General features: G+C 62.8%; 1 protein-coding gene across 1 annotated transcript in view; it reads right to left on the bottom strand.

Annotated features, from left to right (window-relative positions):
• SLIT1 (slit guidance ligand 1) overlaps window positions 1-25,395 on the bottom strand; it is a 63,496-nt gene that overhangs the window by 2,166 nt on the left and 35,935 nt on the right. Inside the window, 35 exon segments of the mRNA XM_068397479.1 lie at window positions 8-219; window positions 964-1,252; window positions 1,327-1,481; window positions 1,572-1,702; window positions 1,793-2,030; window positions 2,383-2,520; window positions 2,702-2,795; window positions 3,158-3,297; window positions 4,053-4,150; window positions 4,347-4,471; window positions 4,786-4,949; window positions 6,529-6,600; window positions 6,885-6,956; window positions 7,153-7,224; window positions 7,610-7,678; window positions 8,742-8,800; window positions 8,802-8,852; window positions 8,855-8,877; window positions 9,943-10,109; window positions 10,232-10,375; window positions 10,673-10,816; window positions 11,025-11,099; window positions 11,239-11,383; window positions 11,832-11,855; window positions 11,948-12,111; window positions 12,227-12,370; window positions 12,495-12,566; window positions 12,678-12,749; window positions 13,027-13,098; window positions 13,599-13,742; window positions 14,141-14,238; window positions 14,240-14,309; window positions 14,632-14,703; window positions 15,130-15,201; window positions 15,338-15,409. Coding sequence (XP_068253580.1) covers window positions 8-219; window positions 964-1,252; window positions 1,327-1,481; window positions 1,572-1,702; window positions 1,793-2,030; window positions 2,383-2,520; window positions 2,702-2,795; window positions 3,158-3,297; window positions 4,053-4,150; window positions 4,347-4,471; window positions 4,786-4,949; window positions 6,529-6,600; window positions 6,885-6,956; window positions 7,153-7,224; window positions 7,610-7,678; window positions 8,742-8,800; window positions 8,802-8,852; window positions 8,855-8,877; window positions 9,943-10,109; window positions 10,232-10,375; window positions 10,673-10,816; window positions 11,025-11,099; window positions 11,239-11,383; window positions 11,832-11,855; window positions 11,948-12,111; window positions 12,227-12,370; window positions 12,495-12,566; window positions 12,678-12,749; window positions 13,027-13,098; window positions 13,599-13,742; window positions 14,141-14,238; window positions 14,240-14,309; window positions 14,632-14,703; window positions 15,130-15,201; window positions 15,338-15,409 — 3,953 coding nt within the window.

The following is a 25,395-nucleotide window of genomic DNA, read 5'->3' as shown; positions in this document are numbered from 1 at the left end:
TGCCTACCTTGGTCACAGAGGGCTCCAGCATAGCCACTGTGGCACTCGCAGGTGGGCTGGCCGCCCGGGGCGAGGCGGCAGTGGCCGTGGACGCAGGGCTGGTGGTGGCAGGGGTCGGGCGGCTCGGCAGGCTGGTTGCAGAGGGCACCTTGGTAGCCCTCGTGGCACTGGCAGCTGTAGGAGAGGGCGTCGAGGGGCAGGCACAGCCCATGCACGCACCTGCGGGCACCCAGCGCTGTCAGGCACTCACCAGCACGGCATGGCACGGCACAGCAACAGCATGCACGGCCCACAGCACGGAGCATGGCATGGCTCAGCACCAGTGTGGCTCCAGCACTGGGACAGTGTTGCATGGGGAACAACATGGCCCTGCCACGGCATGGCACTGGTATGGCACGGCCGTTGTGGCATGGCACCACCACAGTACTGGTGTGGCTCTGGCTCAGCACCACCCACACGGTACAGCCCTGGTGTGACTCGGTGGCACGGCACAGCACTGCCACGGCACAGCACTGCCACGGCCTGGCACCACCCGCATGACACAGTCCCGGAGGAGGGCAACTGGCAACCAATGGTGGGAGGGCGGGCAGGGCAGGCAGTGAGGAGGGACAGCCAGTGGAGAGGGCAGGAGTGAGCGGGGTGGCCGTGGAGGGGCAGCCAATGACAAGGCAGGCCAGTGAGGAAGGGGCAGCCAATGAGCCAATGGAGTGGGGCAGTTGTGGCGGGGCAGCCAACGAAGTGGGGTGGCCAAAGACCCAATGGGGCAGATGGATCACTGTGGGGCAGCCAGTGGGTCAGGACCATGGCTGTAGGGCAGCCAATGGGGCAGCGCCGTTGCTGCAGGGCAGCCAATCAGGCAGACTGGTCCCTACAGGGCAGCCAATGGGTCAGGGCCATAGCTGTGCGGCAGCCAACGGAGCAAGACCGCTGCTGCAGGGCAGCCAACAGGAAGAGGCCACTCACTTGTGCCCCTGGCAGGGGCCGCCGCGGGGCTGGTCGCAGTGGGGCCCATCCCAGCCGGGCTCGCAGTGGCAGACGGGGCCCTGGGCGCTGGTGGGCTGGCAGATGCCATGCAGGCAGTAGAGCTTGCGGCAGGGCTCGCAGCCCGGCACCACCCCCGGCGTCATCCGCGTCTTGGTGAAGTCCTGCAGCTCGTTGTTGATGTAGAGGTTGCGGATGCACCCATGGAAGCTGGTGCCGTTGAGGAGCTGCCAGAGGCGGAAGGCGGCTGAGTTGACGTCCACGGGCATCCCTGGGGAGAGCAGGACCATCAGCATGCCCGGATGCCTCCCGTGCCCCCCATTGCTCCCCCAGCCCCCATCCTACCTCCCACATAAAGCGGGGCCTCGCTGTTCAGCGTATAGTGCTTGCCGGAGTTGTCCATGGTCATGGGGCTGCCACCGTCGATGGAAAGGTTCACCATCTGATCAAAGGTCACCAGCTCCACGGTGTGGAACTGCCCGTCGTTGATGGTCTCAGCGCTGGCAGGGAGGGCTGGGTCACCGGGGACACCCCAAGCCCATGCAATGGGGGTGGCGGTCCCCAGCAAGCAGGGAAGGGGTGGCAGGTACCTGTAGATGGCCGAACTGGGGTGGGTGCCGGGGTCGTAGCTGACCCTCACGTGGCCCTGGTACAGCTCCACGGCCATGTGGTCGCTGTCGCCATTGTACAACAGGATGCCGTTGCCTTCAGCCGTGGAGACCTGGAAGGGGGAAAGGTGGGAGCCCACATTCCCGGGCCAGCACCCCCGATGCCACCCCCCGATGCCCCCACACCCCGTCCCACCCCTCACCTGCAGGGTGATGTTGGCCCGGGGCCAGTCCTGCAGGTCAGTGAACTGCAGGTACGTGTCACGGTCCACAAAGTTGACGCTCAGCAGTTTCTCGCACTTGGGGCCGCCGAAGCCGGGCAGGCACTGACAGAGGGCGCGGGCGCCCCGCTCCACACACGGGGCCCCGTTCTGGCACTCGGTTCGCTCACAGGGGCCGGGCTGGCCGGCGGGGTGGGGCGGCATCTCGCAGAGCTGGCCACTGCGGGGCCGAGGTGCTGCTGGGCACAGGGCTGGGAAAGGACCCTGTCCCCTGCCCACCACCCTGGGCTCTGACAGCACCCCTCTGTTCTGGGGACCTGAGGAGGCTCTCCAGCCACCGGCATCAGAGGGATGCCTGGATGCTGAGTCCCCTCCTGGGGTCCTTGCCCAGGGATGCTGGCTCCCTTCAGCCTCCATCCCTGGGGACCCACACCCCCAGCCCCACTCCTTCTGCTTGCACTGGGGGGGGATGGATGGATGGATGGATGTGGTAGCCAGGACTGGTCCCTCCTCCACGGTGACATGTAACCGTCCCCACTATCCTTGGTGCCTCACCGTCTCCCCGGCGGTACCTGTAGCCCTTGGTGCAGAGGCAGGAGTAGCCGTTCACCTCATCCAGGCAGCGGGCATTATTCTGGCACCGGTGGTCCTGGCAGTCGTCGAAGTCCTCGCTGCAGTTGCTCCCCATGTAGCCGGGCACGCACTCGCACCTGGGGCAGGCGGGGGGCTCACGGCTGCCCCTTCCTTCCCCCCTGTGCTGGTGGGTGCCTGCTACTCCTGGCATCCCCCTCCCCATGCCCCCTCGCCAGCCCATGAGCTGCAGCCCCCCAAAAGCAAATCTCCCCCACCAGGCAGCCGAGAGAAAGCTGTTTGGGGAAGGGGGGGGCTCACCTGGGCCCCTGGCTGGTGGAGATGCAGGTGGAGCCATGCTGGCATGGGCTGAGCTCGGCTAAGCAGAAATCTGGTGGCTGCTCACAGAAATCCCCTGCAGGGCAGAAGAAGGGGTGCCAGTGGGTACCCAGCAGCTCTGGGACTGGAAGGGCAGCTCTGGACCCCGTGGGGCAGGGGGAGCCCATGGGAGGCTCAGCTCAAGGCAGGCCTCTGCTCTGCCGGAGGTACCTCTTGCCCCAGCCAGGTAGCAAGGGCACCCCAGGGCATGGGGGCTCAGCTGGGTGCACCCAAACTCAAGGCGGCTGTGCCCAGAGGACCCCAGAGGCCACGGTGATAGGCACTGCGACAGCAGGCAGAGAAGCTATTACCCCTCATTGGTGGGAAGGAAGAAGCACTGGGCACACCCCTCTGTCAGGCTTGCAAGCTTTGGGGCCAGCCAGCCCTCATTCTGGGTACCTGTGTAGCGGGCAGGGCACAGGCAGGTGTAGTTGGTGGCGCCGGGCACACAGGAGCCCCCGTTCTCGCAGCTGTGCTCCTTGCAGGGGTCACTGGCAGCGCGGCAGCTCGGGCCCTCAAAGCCCACCGGGCACAGGCACCTGCCGTGGGGCATGGGGCAGCATCAGGGGTTGGGAAACAGAGCGTTTCGGGGTGGTTCCCCCAAAAACGCCAGCACAGGATCTTGGTCGCGGAGCACGCATGCACGCAGAGAGAGGAGCGGGGTTCGGTGCCCCCGTGCCAAACACCGGGCGCAGGGGAGGGCGGCAGCACACAGCCCCACGCAGAGCACCCAGCAAGGATGCTGAGTTGCCTTGACAACAGGCTGAGAGGCTGCTCAGAGCCGGGGGGCCGGGCGGCTGCACAGCCCACCCCCTCGCCCCCAGCCTGCCGTCTGTTTTCAGCCGCTAATCACACCCGGGTTCCTGGAATGGCCTGAAGCGTTTGGGGTAGTGAGGGTTGTGCCGGGGCACAGCAGCACTGCAGGGAGCGGCAGCGACCCCAGGGTCGCATCCTGCCCCATCCCACAGTCAGCTCTGCTGCCACAGCTGGATCCCAGCCCCAAATCCCGTTGCCCTTTGCCTCCCCATACCTCCCGTGGTAGCAGGACCCCCTCTCCCCTCACATGCCCTCAAGCCCCAGGATCCTGGCGCTGTGCTGGCAGGAGGCTCAGGCAGGGCTGCAGAGAGCAGGCAGCATGGGCTGGAGCTGCCAGCTGGATGCAATATCCCAGCTATACGCCCCAGGGAGCACGCAGGAGGGGAAGGAAGCACCAGACTTTATCTCTGTGGGATGTCAGGGCTCCACACTGCTGCCTGACCACCCATCTTTGCATGGGTCCCTGTCCGACACTCACCTGAACCCGGCTCCTTCCCCCTCCTGGGGCTGGCAGGTCCCCCCGTTGGCGCAGGGGTTGGAGGAGCAGCCGCCGAGTGCCACCTCACAGTCCCTGCCCTGGGCAAAGGGGGAGAGGTGGGAGCAAGGAGGGTGCCACAGCACCGTGTCCCGCTTCCTTCCCTGTCCCACTCAGCAGGGCACTGCAGCATGCAGGGATGGGGGACAGTCCTGCAGGCAGTGAGCCGCCAGGCTGCCCCCTTCCCCTCTGCAGGGATGGGTCCCCCCGGGCTGGGGGCCCCCAGGACCAGGGTACCTTGTAGCCATTGGGGCAGGCACAGCGGTAGAAGCCGAGGGGGTCGTTGTGGCAGGTGCCCTGGTTCTGGCAGGGGCTGGAGAGGCACGGGTTGCACTTGGCCTGGACGCTCAGGGCGGGTGGGCCTGCAGGATGGGAGTTGCAGAGATGACCATCAGTGCGGGGAGTGATGGGGAGGGGTCAGTGTGTGGGCACCAACATGTGGGGCAGAGCCCCAGCCATGGCTGGGAGCAGAGCCTGCCCTGCCAAGGGGTTGTGCACCAGGCAATGGGACAGCCACGTGCTTGCTCGGTCACCAGGGACGTGCCACCAGCCAGGTAAGGGTACAGAAGCATCCCTGTCCCCCTCCTCCACAAGGCAGCTCAATGGATGAAATGCTGGAGTCCCCCAGACTGAGGCAGGCACGTATGGACAGATGGACAGCGCGGGCACCTCTCACCTTGGCACTCGAACTTCTTGGCAGGGGTGGTGAGCAGCAGCTTGCCTTCCATGTCAGGGGGCCCAGCGCAGCGGGCGATGCCTGGCTCCTTGTACCCTGTCTTGACCCAGCTGGAGAGCCAGCGCAGGTTGCAGCTGCAGTACAGGGGGTTGGCCCCGATGGCTCTGCAGGGGGAGGAAGGGCAAAACTGCACCCACTGCCCCGCGGAGGGAACCGGGCTCGAAGACCTTGGGATGGGACAGGACTCAGTCTCTTGGCTGGGCTGCCACATGATGGGGTACCCAGTGCTCCTCCATTTCTGGACTGACCAGAGGTGCTGCCCACAGCGGAAGGACTTGGGCACACAGCCCCACATTGCTGCCCAGTTAGACCACCTTCCTGCCCACCTCCCAGCCCGTGCAGTGCCCCACAGCTCGTGCTGGGGCTCTCCTCCATCTGCCCACACAGAAATCCTCTCGAGTCCCTCTCCAGCACTTGGACAAAGCTACCTGGGCCCAGCACAAACTGGGCAAAGCACCTTGAGGCTGTGCAGAAACAACAGGACCATTGCACGGGAGCTGGGGGCCAGCCTGGGCTCTGCCACACAAGCCTGCAGGGCAGGGACACGGGAGCAGGCTGCTGGGGACAAGCAGCAGGTCACGGCCAGAGCTCATCGGGACGGCACTGGGGAAGAGCAAGGAATTGCTCCCAGAGAGGAGGAGGAGAAGGAGGAGGAGGGAGGGTTGCTCTGCTCCGCAGCAGAGCAGGGCAGGGAGCTGCGGATGACGTGGGAGGCTGAGGGGCTGGATGCCTCTTTGCACCCTCCCTCACTGCAAAGGTTAGCTGTGAGAGAGGGCTGGTGTGACCGACACCTGTGAGGAAGGAAGGAGATGGCAGCCCAGAAGGCAGGCGGTAGGGACAGCAGATCCGCTGGGGCTGACCAGCCTGGTCCTACAGCATCGACAGCACCGGCTGGTGACACAGCTCAGCCCTGCGGGATCCAGCAGCAGCAAAGGCAGCACCGCGCTTTGGAAAGGACGGTCGGTGAAGAGACAGGGAAGACCAGACTGAGCAGTTTAGCTGCTGCTTCCGAAAAATGCGGGGAGGTCAGGATCAGGAATCAAGATGCTTTCTGCAGGCTGGAGGAACAGCCTGAGACTCCAGGATGCCAGGAGCAGGACCGGCCACCGGCAGGTGGGTGGGACGGCTTAGCAGGGAAAGGAAAAGGACCAGAAAGTCACCATGAGCAAAGCTAAACCCCTGGCCCAGGGTGGTGGGTATGGGGCTGTGCTCCTGGGGTACAGGTTCCCTCAAAGAGGGGCTGAAACACTGGCACCGGCAGGAGGATGTTTGTGACAGACCTGGGGGGCTGCTGCAGGGAAGCGCCCTGGCAGGAGGCTAACGACATGCTGACATGGGTCAGAGCAGCCTCTGCCAACCCATGGCCATGCCAGCACGTTGCATGGCTTGACCTGCATGTTACAGCACCCTGCGGACCTGGCAGGGTTGGAGGGACCCCGTGCCACCTCCAGCAAGGACCATAGGGCCATCCCGGCAGCACTGGGAGGCTCAGCTGCACGCCTAGACCTGGGGGCTGAGCGAGGGGAGGGCAGGCACAGCACTGCACTGCCCCACAAACACTGCCCCAGAGAAGAGGAGAGGAGGCAGCTCAGCCACCAGAGAAGCTGGGCTCAGCCCCGTGGTTTTTAAAGGTCTCCTAAGCCTGTGTCCAGCCCTGAGCCCTGCAGAGCTGGAGATACTCACAGGTGGGACAGGGAGGTGACGTCTGCGAAGATGCCCTCGGGGAGACTGGAGATGTCGTTGCCGTGGAGAGACCTGCAGAGAACAGAGGGTCCTGCGATCCCTGCGGGTCCAGGGTGGGCAGCAAGGACCACAGACAGCTGGGTCCAGGCGTGGGTGGCAGAGCTGGACCCCACCACACTGTCACTGTTGCAAATGCCCCATCTGCTCTGAGGGGCAGATCCATCTCCCCTTGCTCCTCCTGCAGCCTGTACCCTGCCCGCCTGCTGGCACCCAGCTCTAAGGGGACACAGGGACGCAGGCAGCAGCAGAGAAGGGGCTGAGCGGGGCTGGGAGCGGGGCTACGGGCAGGTACTCACAGCAGCCGGAGGGAGCGGAGGCCCTCGAAGGCCAGTGGAGGGATGCACTGCAGGGAGTTGTAGCTGAGGATCCTGTGGAAGGGAAGGAGGAGGCAACACAGCGCTGGGGGCACTGCCGTGGGCATCGCTGTGTGCTCCCCCCAGCCACCCCACATCAGCTCCAGCTAAAACCACAGCTTCACCCAGGCAGAGTGGGGAGACCCTGGCGTCCCCAGCACCCCCCATCTTCGGGGTTCCCTAGGAACAATGCGTCAGGGACCGCACTTACAGGGTGGTGAGCTGGCTCATGTTGGCGAAGGAGGAGTTGCTCAGGGAGCTGATCTTGTTGTTGCTCAGGTCGCTGGAAAACAGAAACCCCAGGGGTTGGAGCCAGCTGGGCCCTGTCCCCCCTCACTGCTCCCCCAGCTGCAATGGGGTGCAAACAGCAGCATGGCATGGCCTCCAAGGGAGCAGCGGGGCTGTCACAGGGTGATGGCAGCAACACCACTGTCCCCTGCTCTGCCCCGTGCCCAGCCCCAGCAGAGGCTGTGAACACCCCAGGACTGAGCATCGCTGCCAGCCAGCTGCGTCCAGGTGCGGAGGAGGGACACAGAGGGATGTCGGGGGTCCCTGCACACGGCCAGGCCCCTCCTCAGGATCATGCACCACAGGGACAGCCCCTGTCCTTGCCCGCAGGTCCCAGCAGTGGGACCAGCTGCCTGGGCTCCTGCCTCCCAGCTACTTACACAAGCTGCAGGTACTTGAAGGTGGAGAGCTGCCCTGGGACCTGAGTGAACTGGTTTCCATCCAGGTAGCTGCAAGGGAGAATGAAAGCACCTCGGGGTGGCTGAGAAGCAGGAGGTCCCTCCCGCTGCCCTCCCGTTTCTCCTATGCACCCCCACGGACTTTGGGCTGCAAGGAGCATTCTCCAGCATCACCTTCCTCCTGGCACCCCAGGGCCTGCGGGGCTCTTGGGGGACCCCTGGGCTGGCAAGGAGTTGGCGTGTGAGTGCATTAGCACGCCCGGGGGCTCTGCGTGTCTGGGTCCCCGGGTAGCAGTCTCTCAGCAGCCTGTGTGTGCGAGCGCAGCCAGCCATGTGCTGCATTTACACATCCCATGTGAGCGTGGGCCGGCCGGAACCATTCCCAAGGCATGTGTGAGAGAGAGCAGAGGATACGGAGAGAGGAGGGGTGTGCGAGACAGCGCAGGGGTGTGAGGGGGCGGTATACATATGCATGCGCACAACTCGTGCCTACACCCCCAGCACACAGGGCTTGCTGCATCCCAGACGGGTGCAGAGCCCAGATGCAACGAGCGTCATGGTCCCTGCACATCCAGACCCAGCACAGCTGCTTGGTATGTCCCCGACACCCACGCTGATGGGTGGCTGACGCCAGGCAAACTGCATCCCTGTGTGCTCAGAGCCGGTGCTGCCAGGAGCATCACGGCAAGAGAGGGGCTGGGGAGCTAGCCGAGGCAGGATGGCCCCATCCCTGTTGCTGATGGCAGGCGCTGGGGACCGCAAGAGCCCTGGGCTGCACAGCCACGTGAGGACCGCAGCTGCAGGGGGTGACTGTCCTGCACTGCCCCCTCCAAAGGACTGAAGAGCAGGACCTGGCCACTGTGACAAGAGCCCTCCTTGGTAGCCCTGAGGTCTGCAGGGAGGCTCTCGCTGATGGCTTCACTGGGGTCGGGGCTGGACAGGGTCCCTTGGCTGCGTTGGGGGTCCTGGTCCCACTACCCAGCTGAGATTGGAGGTGTGGGAAGGTGCATCTCTGCCCCAACACCCAGCAGGCCCCGCAGCAGAGATTTCCTGCCCAGAGCCAGGAACTTGCTGGAAATCAGAGGGAGAGTCTGGGCACCTGCCCATCACTCACAGCTCCGTGACATTCTTGGGGATCCCCTTGGGCAAGGCCTTGAGGTGCTTGTTGCTGCATGCGGACGACGGTGTCGAGGCAGGTGCACTCCTGCGGGGCACTGGGGCCGGGGGGATGCAGCTGGTCTCCTCCTGACCTGCACCGGGCACAGACAGCCTCAACGTCACCAGGGCCCAGCCCTTGGGCACCACATTGAGGCTGGACTCGGTGCCAGGACTGCTCACCTCGAGCAGCAGCACCCTTGCCGATCACCCCCCTCGCCCCCAAAGCAGGGTGCTGCAGGCAGCCTGCCCATGGGGAAGGGCCCCAGCCTGGCTGACAGCCAGCGGTGCAGGAATCACACTCCAGCACCCTGAAAACGCCTGTCCCAACTGGATGGATTGCAACCAGACAGCTCAAGCCTGCTCCTGATTTTCACCATTTTCAAGCACAAAGGCAGCCCCAGGGATGGCAGAGAGAAGGACACAGAGGAAGGGGCTCAGCCTTGCAAATCCTCCTGAAATAACCTCCTTCACCCATCTCCTAGACCCAGGCTAGAGGGAGAGGTGCCTGCGCCAAGGAGCCGGAGGAGCCGGCATTGCTCCCCCTTCCCCGCCGCAGCACTGGGCTCCTGTGGGAGAGGCGTCCCCAGGATGACCGTATGTTATCTCGCACCACTAGGAAAGACGCAGGATGCAGCCCTTCAGTCTTTGACGTGGTGGAGGAGGGAAAGCAGAAGAAATGATGATTTGTTTGTAAATATTTCCCAGAGGGCTCAAAAAGCTGTTCTAAATTTAAAAAATAAATAAATAAAGGCTTTTCTCTCAACACATGCGCTCCCCGCTGGCTCTGTCTGCCCGGCTCCGGCACGTGTGTGGCGCTGGGAAGGGAAGGAGGAAGGAGCAGGATGAATCCCGGTGGGCTTTGCCTGAACATCTGCTCCTGCCAGCACCCAGGGCACAGTGTTTGCCAGCACGGACCTGCCTACATACAAGGGCCAGGCGGTTCGGTGGGTGCAAACTCCTCTCCTGGCCTCAGAGCACCTCCTGGGTATTTGAGAGCAGCCCTAAGGGCTGGGTGCCCTGAAGGGAAACTCATGCATCGTTAGGGGAGGGCATTAATGGGCTGAGGGACCATTAATGGGCTGAGGGAGCGAGGTGCCAGCTTGGGAAGAGCAACCCAGTACCCCCTCGCCCCCGGCGCCGTGGGGCCCGTGAGTTACCTTCCTCACACCTGAAGTCGGGGAAAGCCACGTCCTGGAGCGGGATCTGCCGGAGGAAGTCGGGGTTTTGGCACCGTGGGTTCCCTGTAACGATCTTCCTCTTGCGCAGCCAGTCCCCCAGCCAGGCCAGCTGGCAGTTGCAGTTGAAGGGGTTGGCGAGCAGGTTCCTGCACACGGAAAGGAGAGTGAGGGCATCACCTGAGCAGTTGCCGGGCAAGGGGACTCCCTGCACCCCCCTGCCACAATGGGGACAGCCTGGGAGCATTCACCCCCAGGGCCCGAGACGTACAGCGTGGAGAGGGACTGCAGCGTATCGAAGGCGCCCGGTGTGATGGTGCTGATCTGGTTGTCGTACAGCGAGAGCAGGCGGACGTTGCGCAGACCCGTGAAGCTGTCGTTGTGGATGCAGCTGATGCGGTTGTTCCTCAGCATCCTGCAGAGGGAAGGGGATGAGGGCACCTAATGACCCCGGGTGGGAGCCATGGGGGGAACCTGCCTCAGCAGTGCCAGAGCTGTGCCCACCTCGCTGCTGGGCAGCAGGATGAGCCTGAGCCCATTCCTGAGCAGCAAAAGCCAGCCCTGCCCCGGCTCTGGATATGGCCAGCGGGTGGGTAAGGCACTCCTGAGCTGGGCCCACAGCGATGCTGACAGCACCAGCCCAGCAGCGCGGGCAGGGCAGGGGAGCAAGAAGCAGGGACATCCTCGTCCCCATGGTGGAGTGGAGACTCACAGGGTCCTCAGCCCGTCCAGGCCCCTGAACATGCCGCTCCGCACTGACTCCAGCTGATTGACGGTGAGGTGCAGCTCGCTGACAGAAGATGCCCCCTCGAACGCCCCGTCCTCTATCTCCGACACCTTGTTGTTGCTGAGGTTGCTGTGAAGAGAAAGCAGGCTGGGATGGGGGACTGTCCCGGCCTCATCCTGAACGCTGCCTCCCCCACGTCCCACCGAGCACCTTGTGATGCCCGGTCCCTCGTGGGACCCTCGGGTTGGGACATGCCCCCCATTTCATTCCCCAGAACCCCGTGTGCCTTCCCAGCCCCTGGGCGCTCCTGATGGGGCTATGCCTGCCTGATACTCACATTTTCTTCAGATGTGGGAGTTTCTTGAAGATGCCGGTGGCCTCCAGGACAGAGATTTCATTGTTGTTCAGGCGCCTGGGGTGGGCGGCAGGGAAAAGAGCTCAGGAGATGGCTGTGAAGGGCCTGGCACAGACCAAACCCTGAGCCAAACCCCAGTGCTGGCAATGCTTCGGTTGCAGGAGGGAAGGCGGGCTGGGAGGGAAGAGGCTCTTACAGCTCAGCCGTGGACTGTGGGATGCGCTCTGGGATCTTGGTGAGCTTCATGTTGGAGCACTCGACCACGTTGGATTCGCAGCGGCACTTCGGGGGGCAGATCATGTCACTGTTGCACTCGCTGTTCAGCTGGTAATCCTCCGTCCCTGCGCGCCGGCGAGGGCAGCATGGGCTCCCACGGGCAGAGGCATGGGGGGCTGTGCCTGCCCTCCCCTCCTCTGATCCTCCCACACCCCCAGCCACTCTCCGTCTCCTTCTCAGCTACCCCCATCCCAGCCGCGTTACCCCTCTGTGTGCCCAAAGCAGCTTATCCACAGAGATATTTGTCCTGGGTACGCGGGGCACTGCACTGCCCACCACCCTCACCCCTCCTGCAACCAGAGCCGGACCCCAGGGACACTTCCGTGCCCATCCAGATAACAGCACGATGGGAGATGCTGACACATCACCAGTACCCAGCGCTTTTGTTACTGCAGCACCTGGGGAAACTCAGCAACCAGAAACGATGGGAAATGCAGCGTGGTCCTGGCATAACCACCCCCACAGGCAGCCTGCACCCACACGTGCACCCACATCTGTGGCTCCTCCTCTTACCTGGGATGAAATACTGCTCTTTGGCTGCGGAGAAAAAAGCACATCAGCACCCTGAGCACACCAGCACCAGGCCACAGGGCACCTGTGGTGGGTACAGGGAAGGGGACAGCTCTCACCCGAGCAGCGAAACTTCTTGCTCTTGATCTGGCCGATGCGCTTGTTGGCCAGGCGCCGGGGGCTGGCGCAGCGGGCGCCGCTGGTCTCGATGGGGTTGGCACGGAGGAAGTCTGCCAGCCACTTCAGGTTGCAGTCGCAGACGAAGGGGTTCTGGGCCAGGTGCCTGCACCAGGGACAGTGGGTGACCACCAACTCCAGCCCCAGTCCCAGCCACCTGCCGAGATGCTTCCCCCCAGGCGCCTGCCCACCCGGGCGTTGGAGCCAGTGTGGGCACTCACAGGGTCTGGATGGCCCTCAGGGAGGTGAAGGTTGCCCTGGCCAGGCTCTGGATCTTGTTGTCGTACAGCGAGAGCAGTGAGAGGTTCTGCAGGTCCTGGAAGGCATCTGCCCGCACGCAGTTGATCTTGTTGGCGTTGAGGAGCCTGGCAGGGAGGGATGGAGGAGATGAGGATGGGGACCCCCTCCACTGCACCATGGGCACTGGAGACCACAGCCCCACTTCCCAGTGTCCCCACAGAGCATCCCACCCAGCCACCAGTGCCTTACAGCAGCTGCAGGGAGAAAAGTCCCCCGAAGACGCTCTTGGGGAGGTCCGTGATCTTGTTGCCGTACAGCACCCTGGCAGAGAAAGGCCAGTGTGAGAGGGATGGGGGGAGCGGTGTGGGGCACGGTTCAGCGGGCACAATGCCCACGCCACCTCACCCCACACACCCCGGTGCGGGCACTTACAGCGAGTTCAGTGAGCGCAGCCCCTGGAAGGCGTCAGGGGCGATCTCTGAGATCTGGTTGTTGCTCAGGTCTCTGAAACCCAAAGGGAGATGGTGGCCTGGATCCCTCTTCTCTTACCCCGTGCTCCCATTCTCCAGCTGGGTCCAGGGGACCACCCCAGCACCCTATATACAGAGCTGTGGGTACCCGAGACCCTGTCCCAGTGCTGGCATGTGGGGCACCCGTGTCACAGGAAGTGCCCCATGCCTGTCGGAGTGGGGGTCTGCGGGCTCACGGCAGTGGCTTGCAGGGTGAAGGGTGCTGGGGTGGGGTGCTGCACAGGGTGGGCTGGAGGGGGCTTCGTACTTACATCCTTCGCAGCTTCTTGTAGGGGGAGAAGGCACCTGGGGGGATGGACTTGATGCCGTTGAGCTCCAGGCGTCTGCAAAGAGAAGGTGGAGAGATGAGGGCCATCAGGCTGGTCAAGCCCCAGTACCCCGTTGACAGGGCTGGGGGGCTGCAAGACCCCCAGTCATGCAGTAAATTACCACACCATTCACCCCAGGGACAACTTGCAGCCTGTGGTTGGGGCTTTCTCCATCAGGGAGGAGTGCCATGGGTAGGGGCACCATGCTGGCTGGGGTGGGGGGGAGCACCTCCTACCCCCCAGCACCCTGGGCCTGGGGACGCCTGCTGCGTCCCACGTGCTTTGTGTGCCATCCCAGCGGGGGCTTTGCACCATAATTAGATTCCCCTAAGGAGATTATTTATCTATTTACATTTTTAATGCAGCTAAATCCAGGGCTAAATCTGGGCACCATGGGAGAAGGACAAGGAAGGCCTGCCTCCTCATGGGGTGGCTGAGCCATGGGGCTTGGCGCCATGTCCCCACTGCCTCAAGCCACCCAGAGCCCGGCGGTGACAGCGTGGGGCCATACTCACATCTCCGTCATGGTCTCGGGCAGGTTGGCGGGGATGGCCGTCAGCCCCTTGCCCCGACAGTCCACGATGCCGTTGCTGCAAGTGCACATGGCCGGGCAGGAGCCAGAGGATAAGCTGCAGAGCTGGGCACGTGCCGGGTCGTTTGTCTGCCGGGAAAAGCAGTGAACATGGGAATCGCAAAAGAGCTGGGCCAGGCAGGTGGGTGGCAGCACTCCCAGGAAGGGACCCTGGTGACATCTCGGCATGCTGGGACAGCTTGTGGCACCCGTGAATGGGTGCACAAGGGTCCTGGTGTGCCCCAACCCTGTGCAAAAGGCACACAGCTCCAAGGGCACAGACTGGTGCACTCTTTGTCACAATGTGGTGTCCCCATGTTGTCCCCACACCAGGGATGATGCTGACCTGAGCCGAGCCCACAGCGTGCATCCAGGCTCTGAGCTGGGGCACGTGGCAGGGAGTGGAGGTGGGCTGTATCGATGGGACAGCCTTTGTTCCCCTCACCGGTGTCCCTGCCCTGGCACCTGCCACCTCCCCTGTCCCCCTCACCAGAGCAGCTGAACTCGTTCTTCTGGATCTCGGCCACATTGAGGCCGCGAAGCTGGGCTGGAGCGGTGCACTGGGTGAAGAGCCCGATGGTTGGGGCGCTGGCGCAGCCACTGCGAGAGCCAGGCCAGGTGGCAGTCGCAGAAGAGGTGGTTGGAGTGCAGGCGGCTGCGGGCAGACAGGGCAGTCAGTGGCCACGGGACGGCTCCTGCCCACCACCCTCCTGCCCACCACCCTCCTGCCCTCTGGCTGCCCCATATGGCTCATCCCAAAGGCCGGGGGCGTACAGAGGGGGACAAGGAGCATCTGCACCAGTTGCCAAAGCCACCTTGCTTGGCGGTGCTTGGGGACACACTGCAGGGGTGTCCCCTCCATCCCCTCCCCACAGTGCTGTCCTGGCACTGCTGAGCTGCCAGCACCAGCAGCAGAGCCAGGGACATCCCGCTCCAGCCCAGGGTGTCCCTCCCACCCCCACGGCCCCAGCACTCACAACGTCCGCAGCTTGGGCATGTGGTTGAAGCTGGACACGGGGATGGAAGTGATATTGTTGTTATTCAGGGTCCTGCAGGAAGGCAGAGGGGGGCAGGTGAGGGTGGCTGGGGCATAAATGGGAGATTGAGATGGTCCAGGTGGCACCAAACCCCTGAGAGGAACAGCACCCACTCACCCCTGGTGCAGGGTGGATGGACAGAGAGGCAAGGGATGGGGACAGCCCAAACCCCCAGGGCAGGGCTTGCTGCCCTTTCCAGGCTTGTCCCCACCACAGCCAGCTGCAGGCAGGTGGACCCCCTGGGGCAGGATCAGGCCCTGGAGCACAGCTCTGCAGGAGTGGTACCAGACTCCTGCTCAGCCCCTCCATGGGGCCAGGGAGAGACAGCACACTGGGAATGTCCCTGCAGCACCTTGGTGAGCAGGGAGCACCCAGGGACACCCTCAGCCTGCACGGGGCTTGTGGGCTGGAGGCTCCAGCCAGCCCTTGGCCACTTACAGGACCTCCAGCCCCCGCAGGGCACGGAAAGCTCCATCCTCGATGCAGCTGATCTGGTTCTTGTCCAGTTGCCTGCGGGAGAAAGATGGAGGGAGCGTTGCAGGGACAGCCCAGGTGGAGAGCGACCTGTGACTCCTGATGCCTCCTGCCGCCAGACCTGACCCCAAACTCCCCCGTGCCACCCATGCCCGTCCCTGCCAGGACTCACAGGTTCTTGAGGTCAGTGGCCCCGCGGAAAGCTTTCCTGGGGATGGCCTGGATGAAGTTCTCGCTCAGGTCCCTGCAGAAGAAAGAGGCAGGAAGGAAAATGAGCAGTGCCTGCAAAGCACGATGCCCGGTGGGACCAGGGCATTCACAGGCAGGGGCATGCCCCAGCACCCAGTGATCCCCAAGGGGCTCTGGGAAACTGTAACTTGGCTTCAGGTCCTTGGTTGCCCCCCCATTGCCCTGCTGTCTGTCCCCAGGTGAGTCCGGCTCCATCCATGGTGGCTGCTAGTGGCCGGGTGTCCCCAGGCACAGCTGCCCCTGGCTCTGATAAGCAGAGCAGCAGGTCACAGCTCTGGGAAAACCCTCCGTACTTAAATACCCTGTGACTGCTATAATTACAGGTCCCTGCTGATTAACTGGTAATTACACTTAGTGGCTCCAGCAGGCATTCCCATGGAGCCTGCCCCGCGCTTTAGAGGGCACAAATAATCGGGTCATTAATTACTTCATCACTACACGGCACCATCCGTGTAATCACTCACTCTGCAATGCCAGGATGTGCCGGGCTGGCACGGGCTCTGTGTTTGCAGGGCTGGCAGTGGGTCAGATCCCCCGCCACGCCTGGGCTAGCTTTTAACAACCATGAAGACCAAAAATCTCACCACAAAGTAGGATCAGGGTGGACCAGCTCAGCCCACCCCATCCTCAGGGGACCTACTTACTGGTTTTGTGCCTCACAGCTCCTGTGCTGCTGTTCCCTCTCCCACCCCAAGGGCCAGGAGCTCCTCCGAGCTGGGCAGGCGCCTGCATTGCCTGCCCCCAACCCCACGTCAGCACAGCCCCTGCTCCAGCCACCCATGGGGCAGTGAGGCCAAGTCCCCAGCTCCCTCCTGCACAGGGAAACTGAGGCATGGCACAGCATTTGTCCCATGCAGCAAGTCCACAGGTGAGTAAGGAAGCAGGATCAGGGCAACCTGTGTGGATTATGCACCCCCAGCATTACACAGGCCATGCAGACACCCCCGTCCCAGCCTTGAGAGGTGGTTTGGGGTGACCCTGGATGCCAGTATTTCACACTCAGTGATCAACAGCTCTGCTTCCATACAACGAAGCCTGTTCACTACTGATATCCCAGGGCACTTGGGCTGGGTCAGGATGGAGGTACAGCATCCACACTCCTCCCCGTGCCCCCATTTCCTCCAGAAAATGGGCTCAGCGTGGCCACAAGCTGCTTGCAAAAGACCTGGAGGCTTCCAAATCGGGACTTTAACCCCAGCCAAAAGCTTCACTGCCACAACAGGGGAAATGTTCCCGGAGGGAAGCACCAGCATCACTTGCACAGATGCAGGAGGAGAAGGAAAACACAAGGATGGTGGCTTGCCCAGCCCTCCAGTGGGAATGCCCAGCCACCAAGGAGCTGCCATATGGTGCCGGAGCGATGCACCGGCCCCTGCTCCCCCACAGGGTGTGCAGGGGGCAGGGGCCGGTGCATTGCTCCGGCACCATACACAGGGAGCAGGGGCTGGTGCATCGTTCTGGGGTCGTTCCTGGGGAACCAAACCCAGCCGGCCAAAGCACCATTGCTGGGGCAGAGGAAGGGAGGTGCCACCCCTGTAAGGGTCCAGGCTCACAGAGAGGAGTTTCCCAGGCGCAGTTTCACTGCTACCCGCGCGGCGGCACTGCCAGGCTGCCCGGCTCGGGCTGCCTGCGCTGCCTGCTCCAGCCCTTCCCAGGTCTCTGAGCCGAACCCCCGCAAAAGGATGGGGATCACCTCGCATTCTCCAAAGGGGAAGGACCCCACCACCTGTAGCAATTCCCGACACCTCAGCACCCCTTCAGATGCAAACGCCCCCTCCCCATCCTCTGCTGGGGATGTGATGAGCCTGGGGACTCCCAGGAATTGCACTGACCTTGCAGAAAATGCAGCATCGCCCCAAACCCCCTTTTCCCTTTTGGCTCCTAGAAGAAGAATCCCCTAGAAAACCCTCCAGGAACCCCCAGAAGTAGGTTCACCGCTCTTCCTAGCGGTGCATTCAATGCATCACGCTCCCATCTTGGCAGCTGCCTGTCCTCCAACATCAAATGGTCGCAGTGGGGCCAAGCATGGGAGCACCACCACACTTCAGTGCTCTGCACCCCCCTCCCAGCTCCGGCACTGCCTGCCTGGGCAGCCCCTGCCTGCACCTTGTTTCCCCCATGCAAACCTTGCTCGTGTTTCCCCGCTCGCAGCACACGGGAGTCCCAGCGCGCCCGGGGAGTACCCAGGCGTCTGTCTGCAAGCTGCTCTCTTACAGCTCGCGAGGGAAACGCTGCTAGAAGGTTGCAACCGACTTTGCGAGGCTTCTCCCCTTCACAGCTTTTTGTGACAGTCACCGATGAAGTGCTGCCGTTGGAGGTACCGAAGCCAAGAGGGACAGACGCTGGATGCAAGGGTTTCAGCGAGGCCCCGGCGCTGGGCTCACATTGCCAGCAAGGTTACACAGCTGATGACACCAGGACAAGCACATGCTTTGCCTGCGGGATCCTCGGGACCCGGCGCTGGAACAAGGCACGGCCCCTTCCCTCCTGGTGTTTCATCACCCCCAGCTATGTTTGCTTTACACTTTGGCACCGAAGAAAGAGCAGATGGCACGGCTTCTCCTCGCTCCGCCGCGCGGCTTGCGGCACGCTCAGCGGCTGTGCCGGTGCCACCTTGCACGCTGCCAAACACAAGCGTGTTGCTGCCATCGCATGTGGAGTGCCAGCTTGCAGCGGTGACCACAAACACTGACAGATCTGACAGCCCTGCTGAGGACCAGCCAGCACACGGGAACAGAGAGGAGGGGGAAAGAAAGCAGCCCCTGCCCTGTTGTCACAGCCGCCCTTTCTGACTTTTCTGGTTTCACTTCCAGATATTTTCCTAAAGCTTCAAGTTTAATAGTTCCTGGTCATTGAATCTAGGGGATGCCCAAGCAGCCGTCCCACCCACCACACCACCATCCTCCCATCCCCGCGCCGCAGGGACCACGCAGCTGGAGGATCCCCCCGCACAGCACAGGGTGCAGAGGGCTCCGGTAGTCCCAGGGGTGCAAAGGGGGAAGGATGCTGAGGGGTGAGCAGGAGATGGGGGACACACAGCCTCCGCCCTGCAAGTGCCAGAGGACAGAGCCAGACATCTGCGCTTGGGTAGACCCTCTGTGGAGGCTGTAGCACACGTACATGCCCAAATGGGAAGCTCTCAGCAGCCTGTCTGCAAAGCAGGACCCCGCTTGCTCCCCAGGAACCCACTGCATTTCCACCCCTTCCTGGCCCAGCCCCATCCCAGACCCTGTCTGTCCCCAGGCTCACACCCCACAGGGTTTTCTGACCCAGCAGATGCCTGTTAATTACCAGCAGCCAGCTCCAGCCCAGGGCTGTGCAATGGGGAGGAGGAGGGTGCCCCTTTCTTTCCATGTCCCCTGAAAGCCTTATGGCCAGGCTATGTCCACACGGTTCCCCCCCTGCCCGGGCAGCATGGGGGATGGCAGCAGTCAGGGACTGGGATTTTGGAGACTTCCTGCTTGGATCTTATACCCCGCTGCCCTGCCCCACTGCGTGCATGATGGTTGTTGGTGCCATATCTGCGGCGGGTCAGAAGGTGCCCCCGGCGCTGGCTCTCCTGGCAGCCCACAGCCCCTGCCCCACCGCCGCCAATCCCCGGAGAGCCTCGGCGAGGAGCCAGGCGCGGGTGGCACGGCTCCCTCGGGGCTGTCAGGGGCTCGGCAGCGGAAGCCAACCCCCCAGCGCGCCGCCCTGCCCCGCACTTAGAGGGGCACCCGAGCAAAACTGTTCGACATCGCTTCCCAGTGGGGAGCCCACTCAGGCAAACAAACCCCGGCAGCCTTAATCTCCTCGGCAAGAGCGCGGCGGGATGCAGGGCGGGCGGCAGGGAGGGGGCCCAGCGGGGCTGGGGAGGCCGAGGCTATTACCACACTCTTCATTCTTTTGGCTAATCCTGACTTCACACTTTAACCTGATTGAGCCTTGTTTGGCGAGCCGGCTCCTCGCACGCCATGTGAGGGGATTAGGGCCGGACGCAGCGGGGAGGTAATTGCTTCCCAGCGGCGCTGGCCCCTTGTCCTCCGAGCCCCCCGCCGCCTGCCAAGAGCACCGGGGCGGCCTGGCAGCCCTCCGGCACGGCGCTCCCCTCGCCAGGCAGCCCGGCTTGGCCACGGCCATCAGGGCTGGCTCTGCCGGCCGCGCAGAAGTCCGGCTCACCCAGCGGCAGCAGCCACCCGGGCACCTCCGTCCAGGAGAAAGTTGCAGCCCGTGTCACGTCGCAGCCACGTCATGTCCGCTGCTGGCGAGGGCTGCGGAGATGTGCTGCGGCAGGTGAGCAGTTTTCCACCCCAGCAGCACCCTCACGCCCCAGACCGGCTGCCGGCTCCAGCCAGGTGAAGCACAGGGGGCTGCTTTCCTCCCATTTGTTTCCTCCCCAGCTTCCATGCTGGAAGCTTGTCAGCATCCTGCAGTGGTCTCCCAGACCCTCTCTGCTCACTGGGGCAGATCAAAGGCATTAACCCCTTCAGCTGCTGCCAGGGCCGCTGCTCCCACGATGAAAATGCATGACAGGTCCCCGCGCTCCCCCCAGCAGCTCCGCTCCACCAGCGCTGGGACCAGCCACTGCAGGCACCAGCTCGGCCACAGCAACCGTCCACCAAGCCCCGGGCAGACAAGGCAGCTGCCCTCGCCACCAAAGCCACACAGCCCTGGGCAGTACCAGCGTTTCGGGCTGGGACAGGTGCTGTCCGGATCCCAGCCTTGCCTCACCGGCGCTATGCCAGTGCAGGCTGTGCCAGGGTGCAACCGGCATCTCCCCAAGCCAAAGGGACTAACCAGGGACTAATCAGCAAGGACCACGGCACCAGCACCTGTTAAGCAGCCCGGTGTCCCTCAGGCCACCCCACACGTGCTGTTTGTCCCAGCACAGCCTGCCCAGGGCAGAGGGATGGGCAGAGCCTGGGCTGCCCCGCCAGCACGGCTGTTCACGCCACCACCTCCACTGCCTGACAGGTGACAAGGGCGAGTGAGAAGGGACAGAAAGACTCCCACATTACGCAAGATCAATAAACTAATAAGCGCTCACATTAGTGGCCGACAGCCCAGAGTCCCCCCGGGGGTTTTGCACTCCTGTTTCTCGCTGCAGGGGAGGAGCAGCTGCACCCACTGCTTGTGCCGGCATCAGCACCCACAGCCCCATGCTGGGGGAAACAAGAGTCACCCACGTGTCCCAGCCACACAATCCACTCAAGGTGATGGACACGAGTCCCCAGTGCTGCAAGGACCCAGTGCCCAAGCAGGGGTGTCCCAGAGGGGAGCTGCTTGCCGGAGGCTGGGGGCAGCTGCCCTGCTGCTGCCTTAGCAGGGTGCCAGGGTAACAAGGCAGGGTTTTGTCCACCATGTCACCTGCCCCGGTCCCCAGCACCGGCGTGAGCGGGGCCCCACAGCCCTGGCTCAGGCTCAGGCTCCCGCAGCGTGCCCCCCAGCATTACATCAGGCTGTTTGATTTTTAATGGGCTCCGCTGGCGCAGCTGCTGGCACCGCTCCATCCTGGCCGAGGGGGATGAGACAGACCTCCCACCCCCTCCAACCCTGCCTCACTCCGCCATCCCCAAGGTCACGGGGAGCCTGTGCGTTGTCTGCTGCTGCCTGCAACCCACTGCGACCCTGGCCCCTGGGGCTGATGGTGTCTGCGCAGGACGAGGTGGGCTGGCAGAGCCTGACACATGGGTGCAAACAAGTCAGGGAGCAGCATGGTGGGCTCAGCGTGAGCCCCTGCCACTCAGAAAAGAGATTGTGGGGTCTCTGGAAATGTCACCTTGGCAAAGGGAAAGGGGAGGGGATGGGACAGGGTCCAAAGCAGCATGGCAAGGGGGAAAGGGAACATTATTCCCTGCTTTTCACAACACCAGAATGAGGGGTGACCAGCACAATGACAAAGGCAGGCCTAAAATCACAGCTAAGGGTGACTCCTCCAAATTAGGCATTGTTAGTCCGTGAGACTCCCGGCCACAACCAGCTCAAAAGGGAAATGAACAGCAGCAAAGCGCAGGGATGCACCTGCAACGCCGTGCTGCGGCAAGGAGCGCCTGCAGGTGGGTGCTCAGGAGCTGGCTTCTGCTGCCAGGAGACCACCTGGACACACCTCTGGTAGCCACCACACTGCCCGGTGCAGGCTGCCAGGCACAGCCGATGGCTCAGCCGGCAGGGACTGTCACCCAGCAGGGACTGTCACACAGCAGGAGTCACCTCTTCTGTCAGCCTGTTTTAGTGGGAGGCGGAGATGTACAACCCTTCCGCTCCCCAGAGCGGCGTGAGGGATGTCAGCCTGGGGTCAGCCTGATGCTGGCACCCCCTGCACAGCCAGGGCAGGGTGTCAGGGTCCCCCCCACTCCAGTGTCTGCCTTCTGTGGGGGGACAATGGGTCGGGGGGGGCTGCTCCTGACACAGTTCAAGCAGGAACAGCTGGTTGCTGCGAGGAGCATCCCAGGCTGGGCGGCGCGGCACAGCCCTTCCCGCTGGCAGCAGGAGCAAGCGCTTCATCAGGCAGCCCCAGCCGCCAACAGTTATGTGCTGAGTAAATCGATGGGATATAATTGGACTATTAAGATCTCATTATCCTCCTGGCTCCTGGTGCTGCAGCCCACAGCAGGCTGGCGGAGACCGCAACCTGCGGCCACAGAAACTGCCTCCTGACCCAGACAGCCTTGATGGGCACTGGGGACAGGGCGCACAGAGCAGGGACGGTACAGCCAGAGGGACAAGGATGGCAAGCAGCAACCTGTATTCAGCACAGGAGACATCTCTGTGGCACAGTGAAGTGCTGTGCAAAGGCAGAGAGGTGTCCCTACAGGGGCCCCAGAGATGATCAGGGCAAGGCATCCTTTTTCTAGCCACCACAGCAGCCTGAAAGCCACCGCTGGCCTCTGCTGCCCTGTGCAGGGCTCATCACTCCTGGGTGGCATGGGGAGTTTGGCCTCTATATGCACTTTCATGCGTGCCTCTACCCCAGCCCAGCTGGAAAGCGGGGCTCATGTCCCCACCTGCGAGTTGGGGGGGTCCCTGTGCTCTGAGTCACAGGGCCTGCCCGGCCCTGGGGGTACCCTCCCCTGTGCAAGGGCCACATACCTGTCATGCCCATCACCTGCTCACACAGCACCCGTCGGGGGGGTTATGTGATTCCTAGCCATGGGATGGTCCTCCTGAAGGGACCAGGGTCCTCAGCACCTCTTGGCAAGCAGGATGACATACCAGGTCACGTCCATCAAGGTCCAAGAAGCAATAAATAACCACTTCCCTTAGGAGAGCTGCCGCCATCACCACGTGAGGTTTTTTGCAGTAATATTTCTTGTTACCTCAGCACCAGCGAAAGCGATGAATCAGAGCTCATCCTTGCCAGGCCCATATACATAAGGGCAAAACAATCCTTTGCCAGAGCAAGACAACACACTGCTAGTCATCACGAGGTCATGCTGAGCATCTCAGACCACAGTGACATGAACCTGATCAACAAATTCCACCTCTCCACCACGTACACACAGCAAAGAGTAAAGGTGAACGCTGCCAGACCGGGGAGTGATGCTTCACGCCGCTCCCCAGCCGGGAAAGGCTTCCCAAAGTGCCGTGCTGACCCCAGGCTCCAGCCCCGGCCCCTTCCCTCCTGGGAGATGCAGATGCTTCCCAAAATATTAAAGCTGGAGAGGGCTGTTGCTTGGACAGCCAAGCAGAGCATGTGTAAGATGCAACATATGCTCATGGCAACAGTTAGTGAGAAGAGTTCCAGCCCCAGCACAGTGCTGCTGGTTTAGCAAAACATTTCAGGGCATGCGTAAATCTCAGCGGCTTCAAAGGAACGCTGCTGACCCACGCCATGACCCAGGCTGCTGTCCTTATCGGGGCACCAGCGACTGACACCAGCTGATATCACCTGGTGGTGTCACCACGGTGCCTGCGTATGCTGAGGGTGTGCACAGGGGATGGCAAGCTGCATGGGTGCACCAGCAGCCCCGGGTCGGGGCATGGGGGAAGTCGGGGACACGCAACATCTGTCATGAGCGGGATGATGCGCACAGGGCTGGCATTTGTGTGAGCGGGGCTTTGCTGAGCAGCTCCCTGTGCAGGGCAGTGCCCATGCGGTGGCTCCGGTCCAGCTCCGGCAGGGAGCGGCTCCCGCGTGGGCTGCGCTGCACAGCCAGAGCCGCGGGACTCGGCCTCTGCGGGAAGTGGGGTGCTGTGGGAGCAGGGGCAGCTGGCCGAGGAAAAGAGGGGAGGGCGGGAGGGAGGGGGAATAAAGCATCTGCCACCCACCCTAGAGCCTCTTCAGAGATTGAAACAAGTTAAAAGCAGCAGCTTTAATGGAAACACAAGTGAAATAACAAGCTGCAAACCCTGCGTGCCTGTCACCGCCCCCTCCCTGCACTGTCCCTTTGTTCCTGCAGCCTCGTTATCTGCGGGAAGGGGAGCCAACGCCGGGCTAAGGCATCGTCACTAGCTCCCCAGCATCCCGAAGTGCCTCAAGAGAGCCACAGCATCTGCTGTGCCCAGCGCCCCGCGGTCTGGCAGAGGCCGGGGTGGGCAGGGGGGTGCCCTGCAGCACACACACGGGAGCAGCCAACCCACCACGGTCTGCAAAGGGACCTGCTGTGTGGCTGACACGTCTCCCCCTGCTCCCACTGACCGCTGGATGAGGGCTCGTCCCATCCATCAAGTGTCTGGCTGGACACTGGGTGTTAAAACTGCACCTGCCTGGCTCACAGCCTCCATGTCCCACTGCCACCGGGAGCCGGGGCACCCAGCCGGTGGCCCCATCACTGCATGGCCTCCTGCTTCTCTCCATCCCTGCTTTTCACCACCTCCGCCCTGGCATTCAGCAAGCTTGTTTTCCTCCCTCCTCTCATGTTTTTGCTTCTGTCTTGCCCTCTGGTAGTGGGAAATCCCTGCGAAACCCTCCACCGAAGTGTGTTTTCTTTCCAGCTCCCACGCTGCCCTCCAGCCTGCACGCCTACCTGCTACACGTTTGCATCGCCCAACACGCTGCAAATCAAAGGCGCAGAGCCGTCCCCTTCCCTGGGGCTGCACGGCCCCACCAGCCTCCCCCCGAACCTGCCCTCAGCTCACCGCCCCACCGCTCTCCTGTTGCAGAGGGAAACCATTGCCCATGGCAGAGCATCATCCCAGTGCTCACGGACCCAGCACGTCCCAGGCTGCCCAGCAAATCAGGGTACTGCAGCCCAGCAGCTCCAGAGCTTGGGACAGAGCGAGTTGGGGGGTAGCAGTGGGGATTTGCTAGACCCCACGCGGCTCTACCTCCATCAGACGGCAGCGTGCCACAGCGAGACCCTCCGGCGCAGCCCCGTGATGGTTAGGACAAGGTCAGTGCCCCCTCACCCCACCATGACCCCATGCTGGGCCCTGCTGGGTGACTGTGCTGTACCATGCTGGGAGAGGTGCCAGGCTCCAGCGTGTGCTCCCTGCCCTGCAGCTTGTGTCCAAGAAGACACCCCGAACTCCATGCAGCAACACTCATCCAAGGTGTAAATGAAAAAGCAAACAGCTCTTCTGGCGAGCCAGCCCCGAGCCCTGTGGGGAGCTGGCTGTAGCTCTCATTAGCAGGCTCATCCCCTGGGTTTGCGGCACTGCTGAGCTCAGAGCTAATTGACTCCCAGGCTCGAGGCTTTTAATTGCTAATAAGTGTGAAGCCAGCCCTGCCAGCCCTCTTGGATTCCTCCGAGGTGTGAATGAGGCTGAGCCAAGCTGAGAATTGTGTCCCGGCTGTCCCAGATCTGGTGCAGGCTGGCGAGCCAAGGAATGATGCTGCTCCTCAGCTTAGCAAGTCCTGGGATAGCAACTCTAAACCCTGGTCCCAGCTTTGGGAAGGGCTAAAGCAAACTCCTTCTGGCCTGGAGGATGCTCTGAAACCGATGCTGAACCTTGCAAGACCCAGCTGCAGTTACTTGGAGAGATGCCCTGGCACGACCAAGGGTCCTTCAGGCTCCTCATGCTCAGCTCTAGCACTAAGACAGGCAAAACTCTTGTCCCAGC

Source organism: Nyctibius grandis, chromosome 4, assembly GCF_013368605.1.
Source record: "Nyctibius grandis isolate bNycGra1 chromosome 4, bNycGra1.pri, whole genome shotgun sequence".
NCBI lineage: Eukaryota > Metazoa > Chordata > Aves > Nyctibiiformes > Nyctibiidae > Nyctibius > Nyctibius grandis.
This window is presented reverse-complemented; position numbering and strand designations above follow the sequence as displayed.